The sequence below is a fragment of the Zophobas morio genome, unplaced genomic scaffold, assembly GCF_036711695.1.
Source record: "Zophobas morio isolate AGI-343-1 ecotype UQ-CSIRO unplaced genomic scaffold, CSIRO_AGI_Zmor_V1 ptg000014l, whole genome shotgun sequence".
NCBI lineage: Eukaryota > Metazoa > Arthropoda > Insecta > Coleoptera > Tenebrionidae > Zophobas > Zophobas morio.
Genome location: NW_026972119.1, coordinates 11,995,012 through 12,022,075, shown reverse-complemented (window position 1 = coordinate 12,022,075; position 27,064 = coordinate 11,995,012). Strand labels below are relative to the sequence as shown.

Below are 27,064 nucleotides of genomic sequence, written 5' to 3'. Positions count from 1 at the left end.
TAATATTTGATTTCTGAATGGTGGAGAGGTTTTTGCAGTTGGGTGAATAAGTTATTTCAGACTTATTAAATGTGGGTCTGAAAATTTTGTTCTCATTTTGTCAGGATGTTTGTGTTTTCATAATTTTCTTGTCGTCTTAGAAAATATTTTTCTTCTTAATTTATCGTTTTGTTTTTTTTATCCATTCTTCTTCTTAAAACGTTCTTTTTGTATCCACTAAAATTGTAATGTTCTTGTAAAGTTAAAAAGATATTGTACCTGTAGTAGGTTGAATCCCATGGCAGGGGTGTACTTTTAAAATTTCAAAGGTTGATCTGCACGGGTCACTTTATTAAAGTCTCCACTAACCCTACTATTATCTGATTCAACTTCTTATAATCACGTGGCAAAATTGTAGTGGACAAAAATAACATTCTGCGTATACGACAACTACTACATATATTATTTTTGACATTTTCTCCCTATTGTACTTACTATTTTGACAAAATCAGTAATTCTGGATATACGCAACCTCCATGTCGAACTAAAAGAACTAAGGGTGTTAGAAACTAATTTACTTTCCCATGGTAAATACACATCAGGATTATGTTGCCCACTTTTTGCATATTTGATTATATATCTCTTGCGTTATTAACATACTAATTTTGAAAATTATGCTTTCATAAATTAGATAGTGGCAAAAAATTCTCCGTAATTACAGAATCATAAAACAAAAATTATTCAAAACAGTTTTACGACAGCAACCAGCAATCACAGACGGAAAACGTGACTGAAAGTTGCCTGCTTTTATGCTGAAAACTTCGGGTACACAAAGAATTAATTTTAGATGTTGAAGAAGGAAATAAGTACGATTTAAATGCGTCAGCCAGATTTAAAAAAAGATTCGTTGCATCATGCGCTTTGTTGTCTTAAATAAATATGAATTTATCCCCAGAATAATAATTCTAGTTTTTGAAAGTGACTTTTGTCATTGTAACAAGTTGGTGATTTGATACCCGACGGAAAAATAGCGGCTTTTGTCTACATCGAGTGTTTTAAAATATGTATTCACAAGCGAATGACTATTTTTAAGTCATAAATATTTTGGTGCGACTAACCATCAAAGGAAATAAAAATATGGCGTCGAGTTTGGACAGTGTTTTTCTCGCTTTCAGAAGCCCACACGATGTAGGTCCACGTTTTTTCTCAGAATTGTTTGATTCGAAATTTTATAAAAAAAAAAAATACAACATGTACACTTGTACTATTTTACATAATTTAGAAACGATTTACTTAGCAAGCTTTTGATGTGAGGTCATCAAAACTTTATTGGCGATGACAGTTTTAAAATACATCTCAAATTCCATGGTAAATGGTTCAGTTGTGCTGAAAATTCTTTTGGGTTTAGATATTGAGTGTTTGATCTAAAACCAAAAACTTTCAAGCGACACTTAAAATAAATGCTATTTTTGGTCATTAATTTTTTGGCTACGGCACCAACTGAAACTGTAAGTAGTGGCGCCGGATACCATTTGGATATTTTTGTACTTCCATGCTAAATAAAGTTAAAAATAAAAATCCGCTTTCGTTGTAGAGAAAATCTTCTTTTTCGAACATCCACCTACTTTTTCGTTTAAAAATCAAGCCCAGACGCCGGAAGCATGAAATGGAATAAAGAAGTGTTACGTGATATATTGCACAAAAATGATGTTGGTGTATTACGTCCAAGCTAGAATTTATTTTCGCAGCAAAGGCCGGATTCCTAAAAATAACGCTAGTGTAAAATATAAACCGAAAGGAAATGTTCTTAACGGAGCAAGCACATCTAATTCCAAACACATCTAAGACTAGTAGAGCAGACGTTTGACTATTTCAGTCGCAAGTAAAAATAAACGCATCGCCGAAGCGGTAAGGAAAATTGTACGAGTGTGAGTGAGAGAGAGCAAAGGAACGCAGAAAAACAGAACATAATAACAAATTTTATTTTTGCAGTTATATATGGCACGAAATATAAATACAGAGCGTTATCTTCGCTTTACAAAAGAAAGAACACTTTATTTCTATTTTTAAAACGTAATATGTATAAAGTTCTATTTACATGAGTGGCAGTTTAAGGCTTACAAGGATACAAGAATAAAAGGCGTAATGGTTTGAGCTATGATTTGCATAAATTTTATTATGTAAATACGATAAATATCAAAAAAGATATGTTACAAGTATATTATCTAAAGGCACGTTTAATTATGAAAGTGTTTTATCCAATAAGTTAATAAATAAAAAAATTTTCAACAATTCGTCAAAAACGTTTCTGCGTTGTTACCGACGGCGGCCATTAAAAGAAATCCTGCAAAAGAAAACATTGCCCCTGGTTTTGGAATGTTCGGTAAGTAATTTAAGGAAGCAGCTAGAAATGCCATGGAAATCGACGACCGAAACGTTTTTGCGACAATACTAACAAAATTAGTATAATATGTATAGGTACCAATCTACATACAAAACACTAATAATTTATGCACTAGCAATATTGACTAGCATATAACACAAGCAGAGAGATAAAACTGCCGAAATGGTCACCAGTTTGGCGCTCATTCCAACAAAAGTCAGTCTAATTGAGTAAAAACTAAATATTGTATTTCACAGATAATTCACAATAATAAATTAATAAGTACTACTCCACTCTATAATTTGGCAAGTATTTATTGTCGGTTTTATTCGTAAGTAACAATAACATCAAATTAGGTAGCACAACATCGACAAACAAATTGTTCGAAAAATGGTTATCATGGAGGTCAGTTACGCTAAATTAGGTACTTTCGTATTAACAAATACGACAACGAATTTGTTATTCAAACATAGATCTTTGGCCGATTTACACAACAGCGAATAAAAAGCGAACGTCAAATAGTCGTTCTGTAGTCAAATATGTTCTCGAGTAATTTGGTGCGATTTCAAGCAAATGTGAGATCGCGGGCGTCCACGAATCAATTCAGCTGGGTCGAGAATTGACGATTACAACGACATCTATTTGTCATTCTCTGATCATTTTCGACACTATCCGCTCTTATCAATTACACGGCTATTATAAATATGTGGTTACCTATGTTTAGTATTTTTCTAGACAACCTTCCATGATGTAATTTACTTGTCTAGACTTTTCGTTCGTACTGAAAATTTTTACTGAAGTTAAATACAATTTCTTCATGCATTTTTGTTTGTGTGAAATTAAGCGCTATATTTATCTTTTAGCACCGTTTGTAACAAATACAATGGTGAATGCTGTGAAAAAATTAAACGAAAAAAAGGTGCAAACAGACTTAAGAACATAATGTTAAGAGTTAATGAGAAATTGAATGTAAATCAACTCTGAATTTTAAATAAAAAATTATCACCATGAAAAGTCAAAATTTTCACAACACGTAAATCGTAGCTGTCAAATCTGTAACACTAAAATGGTGTGATTTGATGATCATGATTGTAACGTTTAATTGACAGTAATCATTAACCTAAAATGTGGTAAATGACAATTGCCGAATCGTTGACATTTCGTCATGACCTTGTTCCACGTCTGATTTAAATGATCATCTGATATTAATCCAGGAAAACGAAAAAAATGGTTTTTATAAATGACGTTGACGATTAATTTTTATTTTAGAGTTAACATAATTAATATTCATGTCTGTAAATCATAACACAAACATATGAAAAGTGAAAAATATGTATAATTAATTACAGGCAATTATTTATAATTATTGATAATTAATTATATCCACGTTTCGTAGAGCTTTTGGATATAGTGGACGTCGAATTGAATTTAGCAGTTCACACTAGGAAAAATCTGTTTTTACGTCGTAATAATTAGAAAGAGATGACAGAAGTACAATATATGAACGAAAGTTTGGCTTGTGGCGAGAGTGCTTGGTAAATATGCGTAATTACAGCCAATTATCAAATTTGTCACACTTATGCGGAAACATTGTATTTAAAATACAACGCAGGTCATACTTGGTAACTGTATTTATCTTAATCGAATTCTTCATATACTCATGGTGAATATTTCGTACTTTCGGAAAATTTGCCAGTTAAGTTGCATTTAATGCTTCTAAATTTACTACTTTTTACGTATTGATGCTTGCACATAACTCCATTAGAAAAAATGGGTCAATTTATAAACGCACATTTATATACAGTTGCGGCCAGAAATTCTTCGACGTCATTTTTCTGTCATTTTGAGAATTTTGGTGTAGTCTATGCCTCATGTCACTTTGACCTTTGAGTTTTAAATGTCAACATTCCCGTAATGTCAAAAATGACAAAAGTAAAAAATTAAGGTGTTTTTACACTTTGTTACAGTGGAATGACATTGACGTCCAATATTTCCTGACCCCAACTGTACGGTTTTAGAAAAAACTATGAAAATATTCATTTCTATGTGTTTGAAAATGAATACATTTGGATAATATCACTAGGAAAGTGTTTATGACGTCATCTCAAAAATTTTTCTATTTTTATTGCAATTTCAACAAATATTCTTTAATAAATTTGATTGATTTTTTTTTACTTTATATCAACTGTACTAACTATAGGACAATTGAAAAACCATTAGGAAATGTCTCAAAATTTATGTAATCCTTTGTGTTTTTGAAAAATGTGTACATTTTATTTAGAAGGATGTGTAGGAAATTCCGGATGAATAGATTTTACATTTGATAGTGATGGTAATTCTGAAAATTCGGCCTTAAAGTTTTCTTTGGTTCAAAGTTAGTTGTTTATATTATATTCGCACAACATACAGTTTTTTGTGTAGTATGAACTTGTTTGTTTTCATGGTTTCAAAATCAATAAATTTGCATAAATGCTTACATCTACCGTATGATCGAAAGTCATCTAGTAAGCCATGAAATTTATTTTTAAAGTAATGATGTTGACAATATCAACGCGTTCCTTGTTCAATTTGACAGGTCCGGTTAAATAAGTGTCAAATAATGTTGCAAATAGCTGTAATGTCAACAACATTATTTTAAAAATTAATTTCATAGCCTACTAGAGGGTTTTTTCGGATCATATGGTATTATCAAGTCAGTCACCTACGGTGAGTTGTTTTAAGCAGACAATTGAAGAATTATTATTATTTTTTTTAACGAATAATACATATAAGTATCTTAACAGAGAAAAATTATACAACTGTCAATCAAAGTTAGCTACGACTTCAAAATACACTGAACTATAAAAGTGAAATTTATAGTACAGTTATCAACTGAAAAGGCGAAGTGACAATCAACTGTAATTCATATTTTTTCGATCATAGAGTATTGTGTTCTTAGATTAGTAAATTCACTGTAGAAGAGCTTGTATTCTCAAAATGAATACCTGACATTAATAACTGTTTGGAAGTCTATTAGACACAAAAGTAGAAAAATAGAAAAGAAAAAAAAACAAAAGTTTATGCTAACAACACGTAGGAACTAGTTATACAAAAATCTTAAAATTTGAAACTTCTAATACAAAAAATTACTTCTAAACTAGGTATCAAATAAAAAATGTACCATGTTCCAAATACCTACTGTCACTTTGTGAGAAGAAATAAATTCGTATAAAATTACTTGATTTTCCATATTTTCAAAAATAATTCATGTCATTTTGAAGAAGTTACATATAATTAAATGAAAGGTCAAAAAAAATAATTAAGGATTGGAATCGACGTGAAAAAATAACGCATACTGATACCTTTTCTAAAAGAAGAAACAAACATATGTAATAACAACAGAGAAATAAATCTGCGGGTGACGTCATTGCGATATCCCGCCTATTCGAGGTGTGAGACTCAGACTCAAAATTCCCGGCAAAATCCACAGCGAGAATTTTAGAAAATCTACCTTTTTTCCGTTCTATCCAATGGATGCAAAGAATTATTTTTACATATTTTCCGTTCGCTTTAGATAGTAATTCCGCTCATTATCGTGTTCTTTAGATTACGTCTAAATATATATAACGACAAAAAGATCTACACGGAAATAACGCAGTGCTGAAAAAACACATCCCGAAGCTGTTGAATATTGCTATGACGTCATACGTTATCGCATTCTGAATCGAAATCGAAAAGTGCAAATACTAAAAAGCTGCAGTTTTCACTGTTTAACATTTGTATTTCATTCTCTATAAGCTATAAATCGAAATTTTAGTAGCGGTTTTGTAAAACTGTCAAATTTTCAGAAGAATCGTGATTCAATAATAGATTTTCTACCATATCTAGTCAAATTTAGAAGCAGCGTTGTCAGTTTTAATCACAAATCATCAAACATCACCAAATCCGGTTATTTTGACAACGACGACAACAGTTTCCTGTTTTAGACACAGATGTCGATATTTGAAACATCAGTATTTATGTTAATGTTCATTTTTATTAATTTAAAAAAAACTGCAATGCTTTTTAATGAAGCTAGTTGGTTTTAATCCATATTTTTTTTAATACCACAAGATTATTAGCGAAATTGGCGTCTACAGTATTTTCGAAAATGTGACACCTCGTCCTTCAGTAGTACTTTCGCTCAAAGTGAGTAACGATAAGATTAATCGAACCTGTAAACCAACCTCTTGCTACCTACATTGACCACGACCGTTGCAACCTTTTTTCCGTTTAACTTTTGCATAGTCATATCAAACCATGTACAACAAGAAACATTAGACGTTACATAATACCACAGCAACATAACATGCCCGAAAAATCGCAATACTACAATAATCCCTTCGATTCTGTTACGTCGAAGTGGTACTCGGACCCGCCCGATCCTCCCCCTACAGACTACATAGTGACTATTGCTTTGAAGCGAAGGTCGTGCCGCAGGACTCCTCTCATCGCCCCTTTCTGCAACACCTCCAGCCATCAGCTCGGCAAGTAAATACGACAAAGTATCGCGTGTCCTACCTCCGTGATTTTTGAATACGGAAACGGGCACATCACGTCCCCGAAGGGCACCGTCCGCTCCGGCAACCGGAAAAGGAAACAGGCAGAACAGAAGCGCACATACGAAACAAAGTCGACGGAAGCCCGCAACGTGCCAATAATCTTATTCGCCGGTCACTTCCGCTTCGACAGGTCAAGCTCCCCCTGGCCGTTGGCCGCCACCATGGACAGCGGTATCGTGATGAACTGCGGGTGGGCGGAGGTGGGGTCGGCCTGGGCCAGGCTGAAGATGACGCCGCCGTTGGACGGCGTGGCGTACATCATGCCCTGGGGGGTCTGGTAGAGCAGGGGCGAGAGGATGGGCTGCGACGGCGACGACTTGGAGGACGCGGTGGTGGCGGGCGCGGTGGACGTGGAGGTCGTCGTCGAGGCGGTGGAGGAGGCGGTGCTGGACTGGGACGTGGTGGCCGGCGGGGGTGTGGCGGATTTGGTTGACGGAGGAACGTAGACGATGTCGTTTTCTTCTTCGTGCGCGTCGGCGTCACTGCTGTCGCTGGATTCGCCGCCAGACATATTTTCGTCCTGGAACAAAAAAGAGGAGAGTTAATTTTGGCTGGGAACTGTGATCTTTGACGATGAGTATACGTTGTCTACGAGCAACAGAGAATTCTTAAATTTGCGGTCAATCCGACGACGTTGTTACTAGTATGTTAAATTTATTGCAAGGAATTGTGCGAAAGGAATTATAAACATAAGGAATTTATTAATGATTGTAAGTTAAATCTTCCAATTATACTTTAAAGTAATTAAAACATTTTTTCAATCACGTATTAGTAGCCAATTTCCCCTGCAAATAAGTTGCAAGCGACAAGCAAGCTATTTATGGGAGAATACAATGAATAAAATTGATTATATAAATTTCAACGCAAGATAAAGTAGGAGTCCCAGTTTTACGTTGCAGCACATTCAGTTTTATAGAATTCAGAATGGCATACGTATTGTCAAAAGTTTATACAAGGTGATTACAAAAGATCATACATTAAGTTAGCTTGTCAAAAATGTCAATCATAACCTAACTTTCTTAAACGTGGGAATGCACTTCCAGTAAAAAACGGACCGTTTTCAACATTTCTCCTTCAGTATTCTTGTTTATCTTATTTTTAAATTGCAATAAACTGGTGAAATAAATACAGTGACAGATTTTCCAAAACTAACGTCAGAAAAATTACTCTCAAGATCGTTAATATAAACTGAAAATAATTTCGGTTTAAATATGGAACCATGAATAACGTACATATCGAATATTTTTTAATAAACAATAGTCACCCTTGATCTGTTGCTTTCTTTTTCCCAAATAACTTTTAAACCCATTTAAAAGTGAGGCGTATGCAGACAACATTCCAATGCCATTAATGCATTTTTTAAGGTTACAGTAAAACTTTGCGAAAAGAACACTTTTGTTAGGTGACACAACATAAAAAAACTTGAAACAATTTAGCCGCCCGCAGTCAATAAAATTGGAACGAAACAATAACTCACAATTGAAATTTTATTGCCAGCCTGATGAGTGTGAACATTATAAGCTTTGTTCTATATTATTGCGGACACCCAGAAGCAAGCGACAAATTTAACAACATTTTCAAAATTAAGCTAGTACCGTACCGTATCATATTCAGCAACGATACTGATGGTGAAAATTACTGAAATGAAAAATGACGTATGAGGAAAATTCGTTGGCAACAGAGAGTATGTGAAATTTTACCGAAACTATATAGTTATTCGTGCATTAGTTACAAAAATCGGCGTGTTTTTTGTGCATAATGCAAGGGAAAATGTGTTAATCATCTTGCAGGAAAAATTAATCTTGGAAAGTGACAGACATCCAAGAGCATATACGGGGCATGGTTTTTGAAGATCGTTTGCAACTATTTATTTTTATGGAAGTGGAAGATTTTGAAAGTCGCAGAAGCTATACAAACCGATTTTTTGAAAAAAGCAATAGCCAACAGCAAGTTATTATTCTAATTCTATAGCCTGATTAAATTCAGCGAGATTCATCAACAGATAGCCAACGCGAAAAAGTGTTCTTTCAGCAATAATAGCATGCTTAACTTCAAGTGTTTATGAATAATTTGAATGGCTTTGTCTCCTCGAAACAGATGACTAAAATTATTAGTTAAGTCACAATCGAACAAAATGTTCTGAATATTATATTTTACAATTCTTATTTTATCATTATTAAATAAAGACGTGCGTAGTTATTTTCAAATTTTCGAGACAATCCGCTGGTTCTTAATTGATGAATTAAAGATTTGTGATGACGTCATCAACATAGATAATACTGCCGCAGCGCAAGAGAGAAAAAATAAAAGGCCAAGTACAAAACTAAGGACTCGGTTAATGTTTTAGCGAAAATTTTCACGTTTAGGGGAATAACTCAAAGCGGATTCCTACACAAATATTGGAGTATATTCTTGTATAACATTCAAGTCATTTTAAAATAGAATTCTTTAAAATGATGTCATCAAATTGTTGGTGGGGATTATTAGCCAAATTTTGGTTAGCGTTTTACCATATACTTGATATTCCTAATATACACACAAAATTTGACAACAATCGATCCAATAGTTTTGTCTAATAAAAATCGACATAGACGGACAGACAGAAAGACAGACATACAGACAGATGATTCGGTACTTTACCACCAGTTTAGTTTAAAAAGACGAAAAAGTAGAGAGTATGTTTAATTTAAGTATTACGGGAAGAACGGTAGCCAGGGATATTTACAACTTAAAGTTGTAGCGTGCCGGTAATCACCAGATGCTAGAAAGCAAAAGAATTAAGAAGATTAAACTATGTAAATCTTCGTGGGAACAATATTTAACGACTCAAGGAAAAAATGTAATGTTTCAGTAACTGTAAAGGGGTACATAATGTCAGTATTTCATAAATGTTATAGAAAAATATGTTGTTATCCATTGCTGGAAAATCTGTGACGTCATGGCTACATATCTTTGAAAACCAATGCTCAAAAATTTTTTAATGTTATAGTTTCATAATATGGTTTAAACTCTGTTCAAATAATTCAAATTATATGTTTTTGATTTTCATTAGGGGAACTCAGAAAGAACTTCCCCCGAATAGGAAGCGCAACCAAACACGTTCCTTTTCTTAGATAAATAATAAGTTTAATGTTTCATATTTAATTTTTATAACAACCCCTATATGGTAGTTAATATAAAAATTGGATACATTGTTAAACCGAAATAAAGGAGCATCTCACCCTAAATGTGATGAAACAAAAATTTTGAAACTTTCATTAAGATTTTCGGAGGAGGCACCAGTTTTATGGGTTTTAGTTACTTGTATAGTTTTGGAAATTTCATTCTACCCTATAAAATTTTATTGGCAAAAGCGAGACGGACAGTAGTACAATAGCAAGGGATATTTATTACTTAAAGTTGTCGCGTACCGGTAATCACCAAATGTTAAAAGTAGAAGAATCCGTGTCCTGCTTAATGTTCTCCTACAAATTCGGGTGACCTGGTGTGAGCCATAAGTATACCTTCTCATTGTACTACTGTCTGGTTATTGTCAATCAAATTTTATAGGATAGAATGAAATTTCCAAAACTATACAATTTTGAATATTTTTCCAAAAAATTACATGCATAGGGTTAAAAACAGAAGTATATTTTTTGCGCACTATAAAGACGAGTTACCTCATTTTACCAAATTTTGGAAACATCGTCAACAAATTTTCGATGAGGATGATTAAACAAAATTTGATGAACGTTTTACCATCTAAACTTTCGTAACAGTCAATCTAAGAGTTTCTTTCGGAAATTATTTGCATAATAATAAAATCGTCAACAAACCATGAACAAATAAGTAGAAGCGGGAGACCTACTTTTACGAATTCTAGACGCCATGAAACATAAAAATTACATGAAATTGGCAATTCGTCAAATGGATCGTGTTACAATTATCTACAAAAAAATTAGTTCTGAACATTTGCACTTAATTTCTCATACAAACACAGAACTTTTTTGTAGAGCTCACGTTCTTAATCTTTGTTCATTATAGTTGTAGATTACCTCTAGAGAATTTAAAACTGCTTCATTTCCAAATTACTATAATTTGCACGTCATGTTACTTGATGTGATAATTACTGTACTACCTGCCATTCCTGAAATGAAGATACACTTGTAACTTTATGCATATATCATAGTCGATTGTTATACAGCGTGTTCATGACGTTTATATTATATACCGTGTGTCAAAGTTTCATTTTTTTTATTAAACGATTAATTATCACAAGGCGGATCACACATTTGAAAGTATTTTTTTCTTTAAAAAAATATATTGCACACCGTTACAAAATATTAATCAAAATGGCCCCCAGAGAAGATAATTAAAATTTTCAAAACTATCTTAGATGTTTGTCCACAATAACAATAATATTCCATGTGAAAAATACAAAATTAAAAACACTTTTTTTAAGCAGACACAAAAACAACGTTTTTGACAATTACAAAGAACAACAACTGAAAACAAAATTACTATAAATTATTTTAGGACTTGAATAGGAACTGGAAGGAATTGTTAAAATGTTATTGTGAGTTATTGATGAACTAGAGGATCCTTCATATCTTAAATTTGATATCAAATTTTCGTGATATGTAGAATTAAGTTGGAGATAAGAGCCAATTGAAGAAGAGTCTTATTATAAGTTCCTGGTCAAACACTTTAGCTTTAGACAAGCGAGTTACCGCTTTGATATCACGTCCAATGAGCCTTGCAGAATTTTGGGTCCATTTTGAAATTATATTTAGACCATTTGGGGTTAGGAATATATGATCTGTTGTTACATTTTTGTTTCTTTTGTCTATGAGTTTATTAAATAATTTGACAAACAGTTTCATCTTCTTTGTTTTACACCAACCATTTACTATTCGCACATTTTTTCTTGACCACAGGTACGTAAAATGAAACCCTTATTTTATAGGAAGAAATGATTGACAAGAGACCGAAGTGCTAAGTCGTTCACAAATTACAAGAAAAAAAGCGGCCCCAAGTTAGACCCCTGAGGGACTCTATTTGAAACATATTGTCCAAAATTACACAAGCTCGTTGCAAGATTTAACCGTCGCGCAATTAGCTTTCTGGGGGAGAAAGTAGGTATATAAGTTCCATTTTGGTGGTAGATTTAAAAAATCGATCTTTTGTGATAAGTTTTAATATGACATGGCCGCCATTTTGAATTATATTTCGCGTAGTAATATATCTTGCAGAAACGTGTAGACTACTGCGAGGTAACCGCCGTCTGAACCCCGGGAATGTGGTAAATCTCTTGTTTTATATCATCGCTTCTGGAGAAGAAAGGCCTAACGCAAGAAGAGTTTCGTAGCGAAATTTCCATGATATAATGCGGTTTTTCTGTATCTCTCCCCATTTGGCTTAAGCGAGTTGCGAGCCGTGCAATAACACTATAATAGGCAAGCAAAGCCACGCTGTCTGCGATTTTCCATTGGAATCGTAAAACCCGTCTTTGTCAAATTTGGTATTGAATTCAACGACGGCACACGCGTAAATCTAAACTCGTCGGCCAGCCGCGACTACTAATTACGCGAATTAATTGCTATTTACTCCCGTCGTTGTCATGCTGTTAGCTGATCTTATTAATTAATTATTCAGGATTCAATGCAAGACGAATCGACTGATTGGCCAACCGCTGCGATATTTTTCTGCGCGAATTTATTGTGAAGACAGGTTTCTACACTTTTTTCAGCATGCCGACTAGCCACCATGTCTTTTTAATAACAAAAATGGTAGTGATTATTGATGTTAATTAGCACGTTTACCACAAACTCTAAATGGAATGAGGTCTACGTCAATTGCATACTTGTATTGTCATTGTACTTGCGATGGTCGCGTCATCTTCATCCCACTTTGTCTACGTGTCACTGACTTTTCAATATTTGACAGTCAAATTTGATAAAGGTTGAATGGCTGTTTATGAATTAAGGAAAGTTTGAAGCTGCTCAAAAATAATTCTCTCTGAAATGCATTATTGATTGTTTTTCCACTATCTCTTCTGACTAGAAAGCTAATCTATAAAACATCTGTGGTTACCGTGGCATTTAACAAAAATTAATGATTTTTTTTTAACACCCACAAGGTAAGAATGATGTCATTAACACTAAAATCTTTAGTATCGATAGAACTGAAGAAAAAAATCTAGACGAATTTAAAAAAAAAAAAAAAATGAAAGAGGTTAGTGAAACTATAGAATATTGGGGAATTGAAGGTAATATTTCGGAAAAATTTCGTTCGAGATTCAGTAGGTATAAAAGCATATGGACTTCAGTGCAAGATTTGAGTTGAAAATTCAGTAAGGTTCCATTTGAAATGAAGTGAATGTTATTTATAATTTGGTTTTAGTCGCTGAATAACTACTAAAAAATGCAATAGAACAATAATAAGAAGTCAAAATGTCAGCTGTGTAGTAGTTTGATTAAAAAATTCCTTGGTCCCCGAAGCATAAAAATCAAACAAATCCCGTTTTACCGAAAAAAAAAAAATAGATAATAATATAAGTGATAGTGTAAGAAAAAAAGTAGGCTATGATTTTTACATTATTAGCACGCGCACTAACCAACTGAGCTAACGAGCGGTTGGTCAACGACCTTCTTATATTACTATAAAATGTTATATCATTTTGATTTTTTTTATGCGAAAATCTGTATGTTCAGAGGAAAAACTCACGACCAAGGTTTAAAATTTCACAACAATTGATGAGGTGGTTTCGGAGATTATCTGTTTAATAAAAAACACACATGACAGACGATAGACAGACAGACGGAAACGGGAAACCTATTTTTACACACTCCAGGGGTCATGAAACGTCGTAAAAACAACTAGAAACAAAAAGAGATTAGTAATCATAGTAGACAGTAATTTTCTTCAACGGTTGCAGAAGCAAAAGTACCTTGAATTGCTTGGACAAGTTTTAAAGTCGTATGTTTTTTTTGTTGGTATACCACGTTTAATTGATGAAAATTTGCATCTGATCACTTCTTTTAATTTAGAGAGATTGTGTTCAAATCAAAATTATGAAAACAAAAAGTAGGTGTCAAATCAGCCCAAAACAAAACAAAAATACAAATATCTAAAAAACTGGAAAAATTCAAATAATTTTGAAAAATCTTTGGACAAGTTTCGTGCCTTTTCATTTTATCTAACCATTTTGCAATTACTTTCAATAAGGAAATTCTTCGAATAGTTACTTTCAAAGGATATTGATTAGTACCCAAGATCAACTCTAAAAAGAAAACACTTCGGAAAAGTCTGATTTATAAAACCAAATTGCATATTCTTAAGCATTAATATCATACGTTGTTAAGAAGGCTCTGAAGAACTCGAAAAAAATGGATAAAAATCCCTGCACCAAAATTTTGGAAATATTAAACTTCAATTGCTAAGATAAGACTGATTTTGGCAAATCACATACCTTCCAAGAAAATAGAGGGTGGGTGGGTGGGGCTAGTACTTGCTAAGTTAAGACTGATTTTGGCAAATCACATACCTTCCAATAAAATAAAGGGTGGGTGGGTGGGGCTAGAACTTACTAAGATAAGACTTATTTCGGCAAATGACATATTCTCTGAACAAATAGCCTCCAAATATTCTAACCTTTTCAAAGCTTTTAAAGCTTTCAAGGATACCAAAAACTCTAAGGACTACAAGGATTTCAGGAATTTCAAAAAATGAAAAAAAAACTGCGTACCTAATTCTGATTTGTTTTAGTGAACTACATGTCAAATAGACAGTTCAATAATTAGTTATTAAATATGTTATTTTGGACAATTTTTCTAGAAATTTTAAATTTCTTTAACTTTGAAGTTTAATATTTTCAAAATTTGGTTCAGGGATTTTTCAACCATTTTTTTCGACTTCTTCAGAGCCTTCTTAACAATGTATCATCGAGCTTGTCCGTAATCTTTTGATCTGCCTGTATATCCACTAGACTGATATATAGGTGTATGTAAGTTTTAAGAATGAAAATGTCAAAAAACTACAGAATGCCGCGTGATCAGAAATGACTGAGTGGGTTGGCAATCCTGGATTTTTAGTTGAAATTGGTATCATCATGTTTCCTATAATTTCCAGTTCTCAGCTGTCAAGATTGACAGTTTGTTGACAGTTTTAATTCAAAATTTTTCCAAAACATAACCTAAATTTATCGCCTGCCACGACTGACATCTGTCACACAATTACTTCCGTTAAGCCAACATAAACACAAGAAAAGTTCACATTTTTGTCTAAAATTAGGTACATCATTCTTGATTTGATCAATAAAAAAATGGAAACGTCACCGGGAATCGAACTCGGGATTGTCCATGGCAAAGCGAAATATCTCCCTACAAGTCTATTAATCAGATTTAAGACTTAATAAACAAAATTGAGGTGGATTCATGAACTACAAGTATAAGAGTATGTTATTTTATGAAATTTAAATGGTGAAATTTTAAAGTCACATCATTACAATGTTGGTGGGGATGATCAGACCAATTTTGATTAACATTTTACCATATACACGATATCCTTACATGCATATAAAATTTATCAAAATTATCTGATAAAAATTTGGGCCGACGGACGGCAGGCTGACAAACAAACAGATAGACAGATAGACGGAAACGAGAGACTTATTTATTCCTATTCTTGATCATGAAACGTCGAGAAAAAATGAAAATTGTGATTAACGATTAAGTATACCATTGATAACATGAACACATGCACATAATTTCACTGTTATTATAGATTCCAAGTCAAATTATAAAAATTTTTGTTGCAGTTTCGAATTTTTTGCTAAAATCTACATGCAGGGTTAAAAAATCGGGGTGGGTTAGTAAAACTCATACAGAAATATATTTCTGTACATTTCTAATAAAACTTACAAACTTCTGAATTCATATTATCACGTGTTTGGCGAAAACTACCAAACAATCTTGATCAGCGTTTTATCATCTACATATATTCTTAAAATAAAAGTAAAACTTGACCACACTCAGGCCAGTAGTTTCGGAAAATTTTTGACGAATAAAATCACAAACAGCTGGCAGACAGATGGAAATAGGAGACTTATTTTTTCACGCGCTAGGAGGTATAAAACAGCGAAAATATGAAAATAGTCACTCGTCAAACAGGCCTCGGGAAATAAAAAAGGTGATTAAAAATTGAAAATACATAGATTTTCAATTGGAATTCAACATGTTATCGAGGATGGCACAAATTTTTATCGTTAATTTCTACTCACGCACACTAGAAGAAAAAATAGGCAGAATATTTGTTTGATGAGTTTTCGAAATTTTTGAAACCTTTTGATTTTTTTTTTTTTTTTGGCTTTGAGGCATTATGTGGGCGAGAGAGAACCATTTTTGTGAATTATTCTTCTAAATAGGAAAAAAACATTTCATTTAATATTTTTAAGATCGGTAAAATTCTTGTGAACAAATTAGTCCAAAAAAAGGACAATATGAGTACATAAGTGATTTAAACTGAATGAAGCACATTTAAATCTTTCAAGTGTGCAAAATAAAAGCGTTTCGCATAGTTAATGAAACAAAGAATTTTGTTACCAAAATTTCGAACATTTTTCAAATTGTACAATCTACGGCTAAATAAAAATCTGCCTTTGTGTAAAAAAATTCTTCTTAAGTTTTACTTCCCGACCGTAAACAAAGGAAATATTACAATAGGGGCTATCGGGCGACTGGTTATTTTCATAGTTTCTCGACGTTTCATGAAACCCTAGAGTATGAAAAAAGTGGCCCCGCATTTCCGTCTGGTGTTTGTCGTCTGTGCCAATTTTTATTAAAAAAATAATCTCCGAAACTACTGAACACCGATTGTTGTCAAATTTGTATGTATTTTACTGTCTTTGTCATTTCTACTAAAACCATCTGTAGATTTTGGTTAAAATTTAGCAGTTGGTGACAGCTTTCAGTTGATTGAGAACGGCTTTTTGTGAGAAAATTGTCTGAATACAACGTTGCCAAATTTACGATCAATAAGTGGTGTTTCAATAGAAATGGCAAATGCTATAGAATTGTCGTGTAGATGGTAAAACAATAACCAAAATTTGTCTAATCATTCTTACCAACAATTTGATGACGTCAGCTCATTACATTGCGTAGTTAAGGTTATCTACTTAATTGTTATGAAATGATATATTTCTGAACTTGTGGTTTATGAATCTATCTTGATTCTGTTTATTACTACAATATTTTTGTATTGTTTAATCTGACTTATTCTTTAGATACATAATACGATCCTCCATTACCACAGTGATAATCTAGGAATAATATGTAGGTAAAAACAAAAAGCCGGGGCCGGATTCCAGCTATTTTTTTAGCGATCAAATCAAGACGGCTCATCCCATTTTTCCCCCAAAAATTTTAATATTCCGTAGATTAACATGTGTCCAGAAATTAAAAGCATTTTTACCAACGAGTCTTGGTTTTTACATCTGTGGATATGATCACAGGTTTACCCAGAAGCACTTTTGTAAGAGAGGAAGTTTTTTTAAGGTATAGTTAGTTTATCTACCCAATCACTAAATTTCCAACGTAATCAATAACATTTATGTAACCTGACAGTGTACGATATCAACAAGACTTTTTGGCAACTTTTATAAATCAACTAGATGATAGTGAATTAGCGTTAGCGTATTTTCAACAAGATGGTACCACTGCACATGAAAATGGAACCACAATTGCGTTGTTATAAGGGATTTTTGCAAATCGTCTCTTTTGTTGAAATATAGAAAACCTTTGACCACCAGGGTGGATGATAAAGTCAAAAGTGCTTGACACAAAATTGGCCATGACATGTTCAACATTTTAAAGTCATGGAATTACCCCAAGTTAAACTTTTTCTCTTTCTATCTTCTGCACTTTGTGTGAGATAAAAAAAAATCACCAAATTTTGAGCATGTCGTAGAATCTTAGGTCAAATTTTGGAATTTGTCATTTGTCCCAGTCAAACATGACGACCAAGCAAAACACGTAATTTTAAATGTGTTAAACTATCTTGATACAAAACGAGATGTTTTGGAATTTAAGAAAAAAAGGAAGACAGAACTGGCCGCAGAAATCTTGGAAATTTCGGAAAGATCTGTCTACAGGCTACAAAAATGTCCAGGTTTAAGTGACTTGGAATACAAGAAAAATATGTCTTCTAGAATTAGTCACAGAAAGACAAAAGTGAATCCTGTAGATTTAATGTCAAATTGGGAGATTATCTATAAAATTGTTGTTTCTAAAAATATATTACTATTAAGTTTTTGTACGATCGAGTAATGGAAGAGATTCTCGATTTTAACGTTGGTCCTAAATCGTTAACCAACTGGATAAGGAAAATTGGTTTCAAGCTTAAGAAAAATAGTAACAGATTATTTTTGATGGAACGGCCTTCAGTTAAATTAAAGACAACAAAATTTTTGCCTGAATACCACCAACACAAAGGAAAAAATTTATAAAATAAAAAATAAAAACGGTTTCATTAAAAGAGCTTCTTTAATTTTTAAAGCTAATATCAAATCTGGAGATTATCATGATAACAAGAACCAGGAAAATTTTGACAAATGGTTCAAAGAAGAGTTGATATCAAGTGTGCAGGAATCTTCTCTTATTGTGGTAGATAACGCAAGTTATCATAGTAGAGTTGAGGTGTCAATTTAGTCTTCATAGGTATTCATATATTGTAATAAAACTTTCCTATATTTGTAAGATGAAATTCCTCGAAAAAGTTGGACAAAGACAAAAATGATAGCATATTTAAATCCACCCAAAGCCATAAAAGACCAAATCTGGGGAATATTGGCTAACAAACAACCCCAAAAGCGTTACCATTTAGATTTATAGGCCCAACATCATGGGCATTGCGTATTGAGGCTGCCACCTTACCATTGTCATTTCAACGCTATTGAAATAGCATGGTCGGAAGTTAAAAGAAATTATGATAAGATCATTCCAAGAACCAACTCTTCCCTTAATGATGTTTGTGCAACTTGGCAAGTTGAAGTTCCGGTTGTGAATTGGAACAATTACGTTAAACATAACTGATAAAATAATAAAATGTGGTTAGGAAAATGAAAAAATTTTAGATATTTCAGAACACAATGAAATTATTATTAATGTTAATAATTCTGATGATAGTGAGAGTGGAAATGAGGATGATAACAGTAGCCTTGCATAGAATCAGTACAATAATAAAGCATTACCTGTTGTGTGAATTCAATAAAGAATAAAGAATATGTTATAATTTGAAACTTTTTCTTATTAAAGCTTCCGTTTTTTCGTTTTTTAATGAAGTTCAATTAATTGAGTGATTAAGTGATCCAATTTCTATAAAAGAAAAGTAAAAATTTACCATTTTTCTAACTGATGAAATATAGCAATTGGAAACAGAGGGCGTACGGTACTAATTAATGATTCTCCCAAACTTAAAAATTCAATTTACAAAAAAAATCTCTCACTGACTTTTTTTTAGTGCCTGCACTTTTCAATAATTGCGAAACGAACGAAAACTACTACTCACATTCTAAGTGTTTTTGATTAGGGGTATTTCCACGACTATACTATAGCATGGTAATAAAATAAATTTTCTCAAACATAACTACGTGTTTATTCCGTCAAAGTAAAGTCGGGATAACTCGATTACAACAATTTTTCCTCACTGTATAGAGATTTGTATCGACGCATTGCGAAAGCTTCATATCTCCGGTGATCAAAGTATGCAGCTCGTGTGTCTTACCATCCTAACCCTATTATCAGTATCAATTTGTAGTGATCTCGTGGAAACTTGTTCCTCTTGCTAATTATTCTGTACGTGTTGATCATTAAGAGATATTCGAAGCCTCCTGTATCTCAACCGTAAGCCACTGATGGGCCGACTTCCCGGGAGCCTACGTGCAAGTACGTCCTCACAACATTCGTGTTAATAGGCAAAGAAAAAAGAGGTACATGTCAGGAATACCTCAGTCATAATCGATAATTATTATTATCAAGATGCCAGAAAGCCGCGGCGATTGGAAGCCCAAATCGATTACATATGCTATGGGAATCTCCCAATTATCCGTTTGGCCGACGTCGGCGATGCTGTCATATGATATACGCGGCTTGGTCATTACGACTTTTTCTCGTCGGTAGGGATAATGCAAGTCATACGTGACGGAATCCCTTTCCAGCTCCCGCTTTTTGTCCCGGCTTTCCGAAACGCGTACAACGCCGATCGCGCGCTTTTTACCTAAATTAAAGAATATGCGTTCGCTTTCGAAATATGACAATTGCGTTTTTATGGCGCCGCTGTCGTCGATTTGTTACGTTGCCAACATGCCTCTTCGATCGCTCGGAAATATCCTCATAAACTTCGCGTTTACGCCGGTATGTCATGTATGAAAATTGTGCGTATTATGTTTAAACGCTTCGGTAAATATCACAGCGTCACGCTCTAGTGCCGCATCGATCCGACAGGTGGCAATCGATTTTTAAACACCTGGTGGTGGATTGCGCCGAAACGGCGAAGGAATCATCCTGGCGGCGTGGATGCTTTGATTGGCGCTAATTGACGCGACGTATCCTGGATTATTGGACACGTCGTTCCGGCTTATTATGCATTTTACGTCTATTTACTTAGTTCATAATGACTTTTTGAATTAGGATTTTTTATGAACTGACATTACTCACTCATTAAAGATAATGAGGGGTTGAGGAAATGTGGACGGCTTTAATTGGAATGGTAATATGAAATAAGTACTTGGGAAAAGGCAATAAATTTAGAAAACTCGTAACATTATTAGTCTGTTGAAAAAAGATACAATTTTTCCCTATTCATGTGAAATAGTTATCTATGTATGTATCTAGAACGGAAAATTAAGCAGTAGGCGCGCGTTTGAAATATTTTTGCTTGTACAATCAAAATTTCTCCACAGAGGACGGAAAAAAACTAAAAACATGTGTCTCAAAAATGCGACAGTTATTTAAAGTATGAGTTAATTTAACTATAATTAAGCTATATAGTGTCGTGTGTTCGTAACGTTTGTAAAAAAGGTAATTTAGTTTTTAAATTAACATTATGGTGTTCCCACATTTTTTAAGAAATTCTGTTTTTGGTAGTTTTAAAAGAAAGTATACAATAAATCCAAACAATTTTAATTGTTCGTTTCTGTGTCGGCGTATCTTGGGTTAATTTAGAGACAGAGAGAAATATTAGTAAAATAATGTCAAAAATGAAAAAAAAAATCACCATGGTTTAATGGTTTACATAAAAATTAGAAGATGTTTTTTCACAAATTTTTGGCGGAAGAAAACGCTTGGATGATTTGCAATACGAAAAAATAACAATAGATGCAAACATATAAAAAAAAAATAGTCCAATTTTATTTAGACCGAACTTCCCTCTCCACTTAAACACAATAGAACAAATCCAGTTTTTTTTTCGAAAAATTATACAATTTGAATATGCAAAATTTTATTTATTTTGATATCAAACACGTGTAAAATATTGCACAAAAAAATCGTAAAGTATTTATGATAAAAATCAAGGCGGATTCATAAACCACGAGTACAGGTGTATATTATTTTATACAATTTAGATTACCTCCACTACGTAAAATTGTTGGTGCAGATGAAGTAAAAAGTTATTATGACAATGAGCAGTTTATTGGTCATATTAACCTATCGGTGAAATTTTTAGAAATTCCGTCGATACTAAATGCATGATAAAATTTATTAACAAACTAACAAGAAGAATAATGGTACAGTAAAATTAAAAAAAAAAAAAAGAAAATTTAGACGAAAACTTAAAACAATTGCTTTATAATGTTCAGGTAATGCCACAATATAGAGCATCACAAATCATTAAAAAAATGTTTTTTTCTCTTCCTTTATGCAAAAAACAAGACTTGAAAACGGCAGTAACATCATATATTAGTGAAAAATATATTGCTATCTCCGTTAAAAAAAGATTTATTCACTTGTCCACAAAAAAAGGTCTCAATCGTAAGGATAAAATCTGCGTAAACATGAATTAATTAATTATATACAGCGTGAGTCATTAAGCGCGCGCTTTTGGATATCTCATTAATTTTAGAAATAGAAAAAAGTCCAAGATTAAAGTTGCACAGTTCCTCAAGAACCATTGGTACATGGTGAATTATTTTCAACTATACTGAGTGTTCTATTTTGAAGGCGTCACACAGTTTACTTTTTTCAAATGGAATACCTATATATTTTTATATATTTTGATTGATATTTTCTTAGGTTTTACAGCCGTAGTTTATTTTCGAAATTCCAATGCGACGTTGCAAAGTTGTTCGAATTTTAATGGATTTTTTAAGGGCTCTGAAAAAAATTCGCAATAGGATTAAATTACAAAACGTTTTATAAACATTTTTAAATATCGATACGTATTTCGATTTTTTCGGATAGAACAGCCTGTATTTTATTAATGTATTAATTATTAGAAATAGAAAAAAAGTCTAAGCTTAAAGTTGTACAGTCTTTCAAGGACCATGTACTAAAATTATTTTAAACTATACTGAGTGTTCTATTTTTAAGGGAGTCACACGACTCAGTTTCTTCAAATGGAATGCCCTATATATTTTTATTTAGTTGAGTAACCTTTTCTTAGGTTCTACAACATTTTATTTTCGAAATTACAGTGCGACGTTGTCAAGTTATTCGAAGTTTCTGGAAATTTTCAAGGGTTGACAAAAAAAATCGAATAGGATTATTTTTAAAATCTGCAACATTTTGTAAAAAGATAAATAAATATACACGCTTTGTTGTGGTATAAATGAAACTAGATTTTAATTTACACGGTGTTTATAAAAAAAATTAACTTATTTATTTTTTTTTAATAGAATATAAATTATTTCTGCATTAATAATAATTATTGGAAATAGAAAAAAGTCCAAACATAAAGTTGTGCTGTTTTTTCAAGGACCATGTACCAAAATTACTTTCAATTATACTCAGTGTTCTATTTTGAAGGCGTTACACAACCTAGGTTTTACAACCACATTTTATTTTCGAAATTCCAATGCGACATTGCCAAGTTATTCCAATTTTCATGGAATTTTCAAGGGTTCACAAAAAAAAATCGCAATGGGGTTATTTTTAAAATCTGGGTTGTTATATTTTATGAAAAGATAAATAAATTATTGTGGTATAAGTAAAACTAGGTTTTAAATTACAGTGTTTATAAAAAAAAAAATAATTATAACCATTGTTAAATACCGATATATTTTTTTTAGAATAGAACATCCTGTATTTGATTACTGCATTTATTATTAGATATACAAAAAAGTCCAAGCTTAAAGTTATACCGTCCTTCAAGGAAAACGATCCAAAATTATTCCAACTATGCTGAGTGTTATTATTTTGAAAACGTCACACAACTTAGTTTTGTCAAATGGAATACCCTCTATATTTTTATATATTCTGATCGACCTCTTCTGAGGCTTTATAACTACCGTTTATTTTCGAAATTCCAATGCGATGTTGTCAAGTTATTCCATTTTTTTTTTATTTTCAAGGGTTCACCAAAAATTTGGGTTGTAATATTTTGTGAAGAAATAAATAAATATACACACTTTATTGTAGTCTAAATAAAACTAGGGTTTCTTTTACAGAGTGTTTATAAACCAATTTAAATTATAACAATCAAATAACGATATTTCGATTTTTTTTAATAAAACACCCTGTATTTTATTACTGCGATAATTATTAGAAATAAAAAAAGTCCAAGATTAAAGTTGTACAGTTCTTCAAAAATTACTTTCAATTATACTGAGTATTATATTTTGAAGGCGCCACACAACCTAATTTTTTCAAATTTTCGAAATTCTAGTGCGATGTTGCCAAGTTATTCCAATGTTCATGAAATTTTCAAAGGTTTAAAAAAATCGCAATGGGATTGTTTTTAAAATCTGGATTGCAATATTTTGTGAAAAGATAAATAAATTATTGAGGTATAAATAAAATTAGGTTTTAGATTAGTGTTTATAAAAAAAAATTAAATCATAACCATTTTTAAATATCGATATTTCGATTTTTTAGAATGGAACATCCTGTATTTCATTACTGCATTTTATTATTAAAAATACAAAAAAGTCCAAGTTATTCCATTATTGTACAGTTCTTCAAGGAAAATGTACCAAAATTATTTTGAATGGAGTCACGTAAGTTTTTTCAAATATATTATTATTTATTTTGGTTGACTTCTTCTTAGGCTTTATAACCACATTGTATTTTTGAAATTCCAATGCGACGTTGCCAAGCTATTCCGATTTTTTTGAAATTTTCACGAGTTCACAAAAAAATCGCAATAGGGTAATTTTTAAGTCTGTGTAGCAATAATACAAAAAGTAGAATAAGATTGAAGACTGAAATATCGATTTGAAAATTGTAAATTTTATTTTGCATTATAACATTCTGTATATTAAAATTTTATTTAAATGGTTTGATACCAAAGCGCGCACCTCTGTTTATCTCTTCAGAAAATATGGCAAGCAGATCTGAAAAATAACAGTAGTGCGATTTTTATGTGAAAAATTGAATAACGTGGCAACGTTGCATCAGAATTTCAAAAATGAACTATGATTATAAAGCCTAGGAAGAGGGCAATAAAAATATGCAAAAATATATAAGGTATTAAAATAAAAAAAAAGTGTGCTATGCCTTGAAAGCAAAACACTCTGTATAGTCGACAATTTTTATGTACGTACGACTTTAGTCTGTGACTTTTTTTCCATCTCTAATAATAATTAATGAGATAATTGTGCGCGATATCTCTCACTAAAAAATTGTCAGTGGTCGCTTTAGTCATTTGCAGATTATTTTTTGAAACACTAATAATGTAAATTTCCAACTTACGTAGACGAAGAAAAGTTTCTTCTAGACCGTAAATTATAGGACACTCTGTATACGTATATAGGAAAGTGAAAAAAATGAGATATAAAAAATGTGCTCAAATAGGTAAAATTTGACGAAAGATATAGTCCGTTTACGCCGTTCAATTCATAAACACTAACGAAGTCTTCATAAAACTCGATAAATAGAAATTTTTATTTGTTACTCTTACAATAGGGGAAGGTCTTGTCCAGGCAAGCGGATTTATAGCCCCGGAACTTGAAAAGAAAAACAGTCAGATATGTGATAATTGATAATACACAAAATAAAACTGAAAAAATTGTCTAATATCATTCATCGCACCTAAAGCACACTAAAAAAGCCGAGTTTGTCAGATAAATTATAAAATTTGATTTTGTAAATTTTATTTCTTATGAGAATGTTTGTTCATATTTACATTAAAATAAAAATATGGATACATGAATAAACCTGCATAAACGCATACTACTTTATGCATGTTTAAGCAGATTTATTTAGCAAACTTTTGGGTTGACCTTATCAAAATTTTGGTGACGAATAAGTTTTTATGTGGTATTGACTTTCTTTAACTGAAAAATGGTATAATAGGACTATATTAAGTACTTTCTTATTTATTTTTCGTGAATTCACTTAGTTGCTGTAATAATGTTACGACATTAAAAACGAACCATTGGTCTAAAGAGTTTAGACAGTTTTTGTCGTACCTTCAGAAGCATGAACCGAAGAATATCACCATATGTTCAGATGTAGATTGCTTTGACGAGAAATTTTTCTAACAAATTTGGACATTTAGTAACACTTGCTTAACCAAGGTTTTGTGTTGACGTCATCAAAATTTTGGTGGGGATGCACAGACTAACTGTGTTTAGCGATCTATCAATCATGAGCTATATGTATTTCAAGGTAATTGGTTCATTAGTTTCTAAAATGAATTGTAACATTTTGTTGCACAATTTTGAATTTTTTTCAAAATTTTCAGTTGAATATGCAGTCAAACCCGAATTTCAAAAAAGACAAAATAAAGCAAAACATTCATATTTGACACCTAAAAAATTAACTATTTACTAACAGATTTTCAAACATGTCATCAACATAATCCGCTGCATCGACTCCTGTCTGCCAACAATAAACCGCCAATTTTTAACTTCTGACAGCGCACCACCGGTCAAAGACCACAGCGGAACACCGCCTCCCATTTTCACACTAGTCGCATAGCTTTGAGCCAGGATGTCAGCATATGGACTTCTCAAAGAAAACCCGCGATTGAACTAGAGCATCCGCGAAACTGTACCCAGACCTCTTTCTTCTCCGCTAATTATTCGTTGTCGAAAGTTGCAAGAGTGAAAAATACCGCACGGATGCCCCATCAATCAAAAACGAAGAGAAAAAAGCGATCGCCGCTTCATCGCGCCCGATTTCTACACACATACTCTCCTCGTACCGAACTTCCACAAAGAATTTCACACGACCAAGCCGCGATTTCCGCCTCGGGACGAGTACGAGGTCCCGGGTGGAAATTTGCGCCCGCTTTTCGACGCACCCGTGTTTGTTTCGCGCCCGTGACGCGTTTCCGCGGAGAGAATTTCGTTTTGACGGCGTTTGGGGGCGGCTACAGCCCTTAAACTTTTCAGATGGTCCGGTGTCTGCGCTGACCTGAGGCCGGGTCAATACCCGAAGTGATCAAAGACCCCCGGCGCCAAAACACTTGACAGCAGTTCCGATCCATTTAGGTGGTGTCTCTCATCGTGCACGTTTCGACATGTATTATAATGAAATTATTTCACAGGTAACGCAAGCCTCCTGGCTTATGCAAACACGTGCGCTAATGGGTCTCCAGGCGGGTTCGTGGAGGCGGGTTCATTCAGAGGGGAGAGTACCATGGAAGGACGTTGCGGTTGCCCATTGATTTGCATAATTAAGTTACACAGAAAGCATGAGAACCGTTTACTTAAATATCACCCCTAGACACTTTTAGACAGGTTTCTAGGCTTCAGTGGTTCATCTTGAGACCGATTTCACTTTACGAGATTAAATTAACCCATTGACAAAATCGAGCAAATCTGTCAATATTAGCTCAAAACTGCATCAAGCAGCCAGTTCTTCCACCTTCTCTAACACTCGTTGCTTGATTAGATCGATGACTTAACGCACCTTCCATTTTTGGGCTGCGGAATTGCCGGGTTTTCTTAAAAGTGGGACTAATTTTTCATTTGATAACTTAACTG

At 32.9% G+C, this 27,064-nt stretch overlaps 1 protein-coding gene across 1 annotated transcript in view; it reads right to left on the bottom strand.

Annotated features, from left to right (window-relative positions):
• Nucleotides 1-5,506: 5,506 nt before the first annotated feature.
• LOC135129280 (serum response factor homolog) overlaps nt 5,507-27,064 on the bottom strand; it is a 122,996-nt gene continuing 101,438 nt past the window's right edge. Inside the window, exon 3 of the mRNA XM_064056439.1 lies at nt 5,507-7,462. Within this exon, the coding sequence (XP_063912509.1) occupies nt 7,055-7,462 (408 nt within the window). The 3' untranslated portion in view covers nt 5,507-7,054. The remainder of the gene's footprint in view (nt 7,463-27,064) is intronic.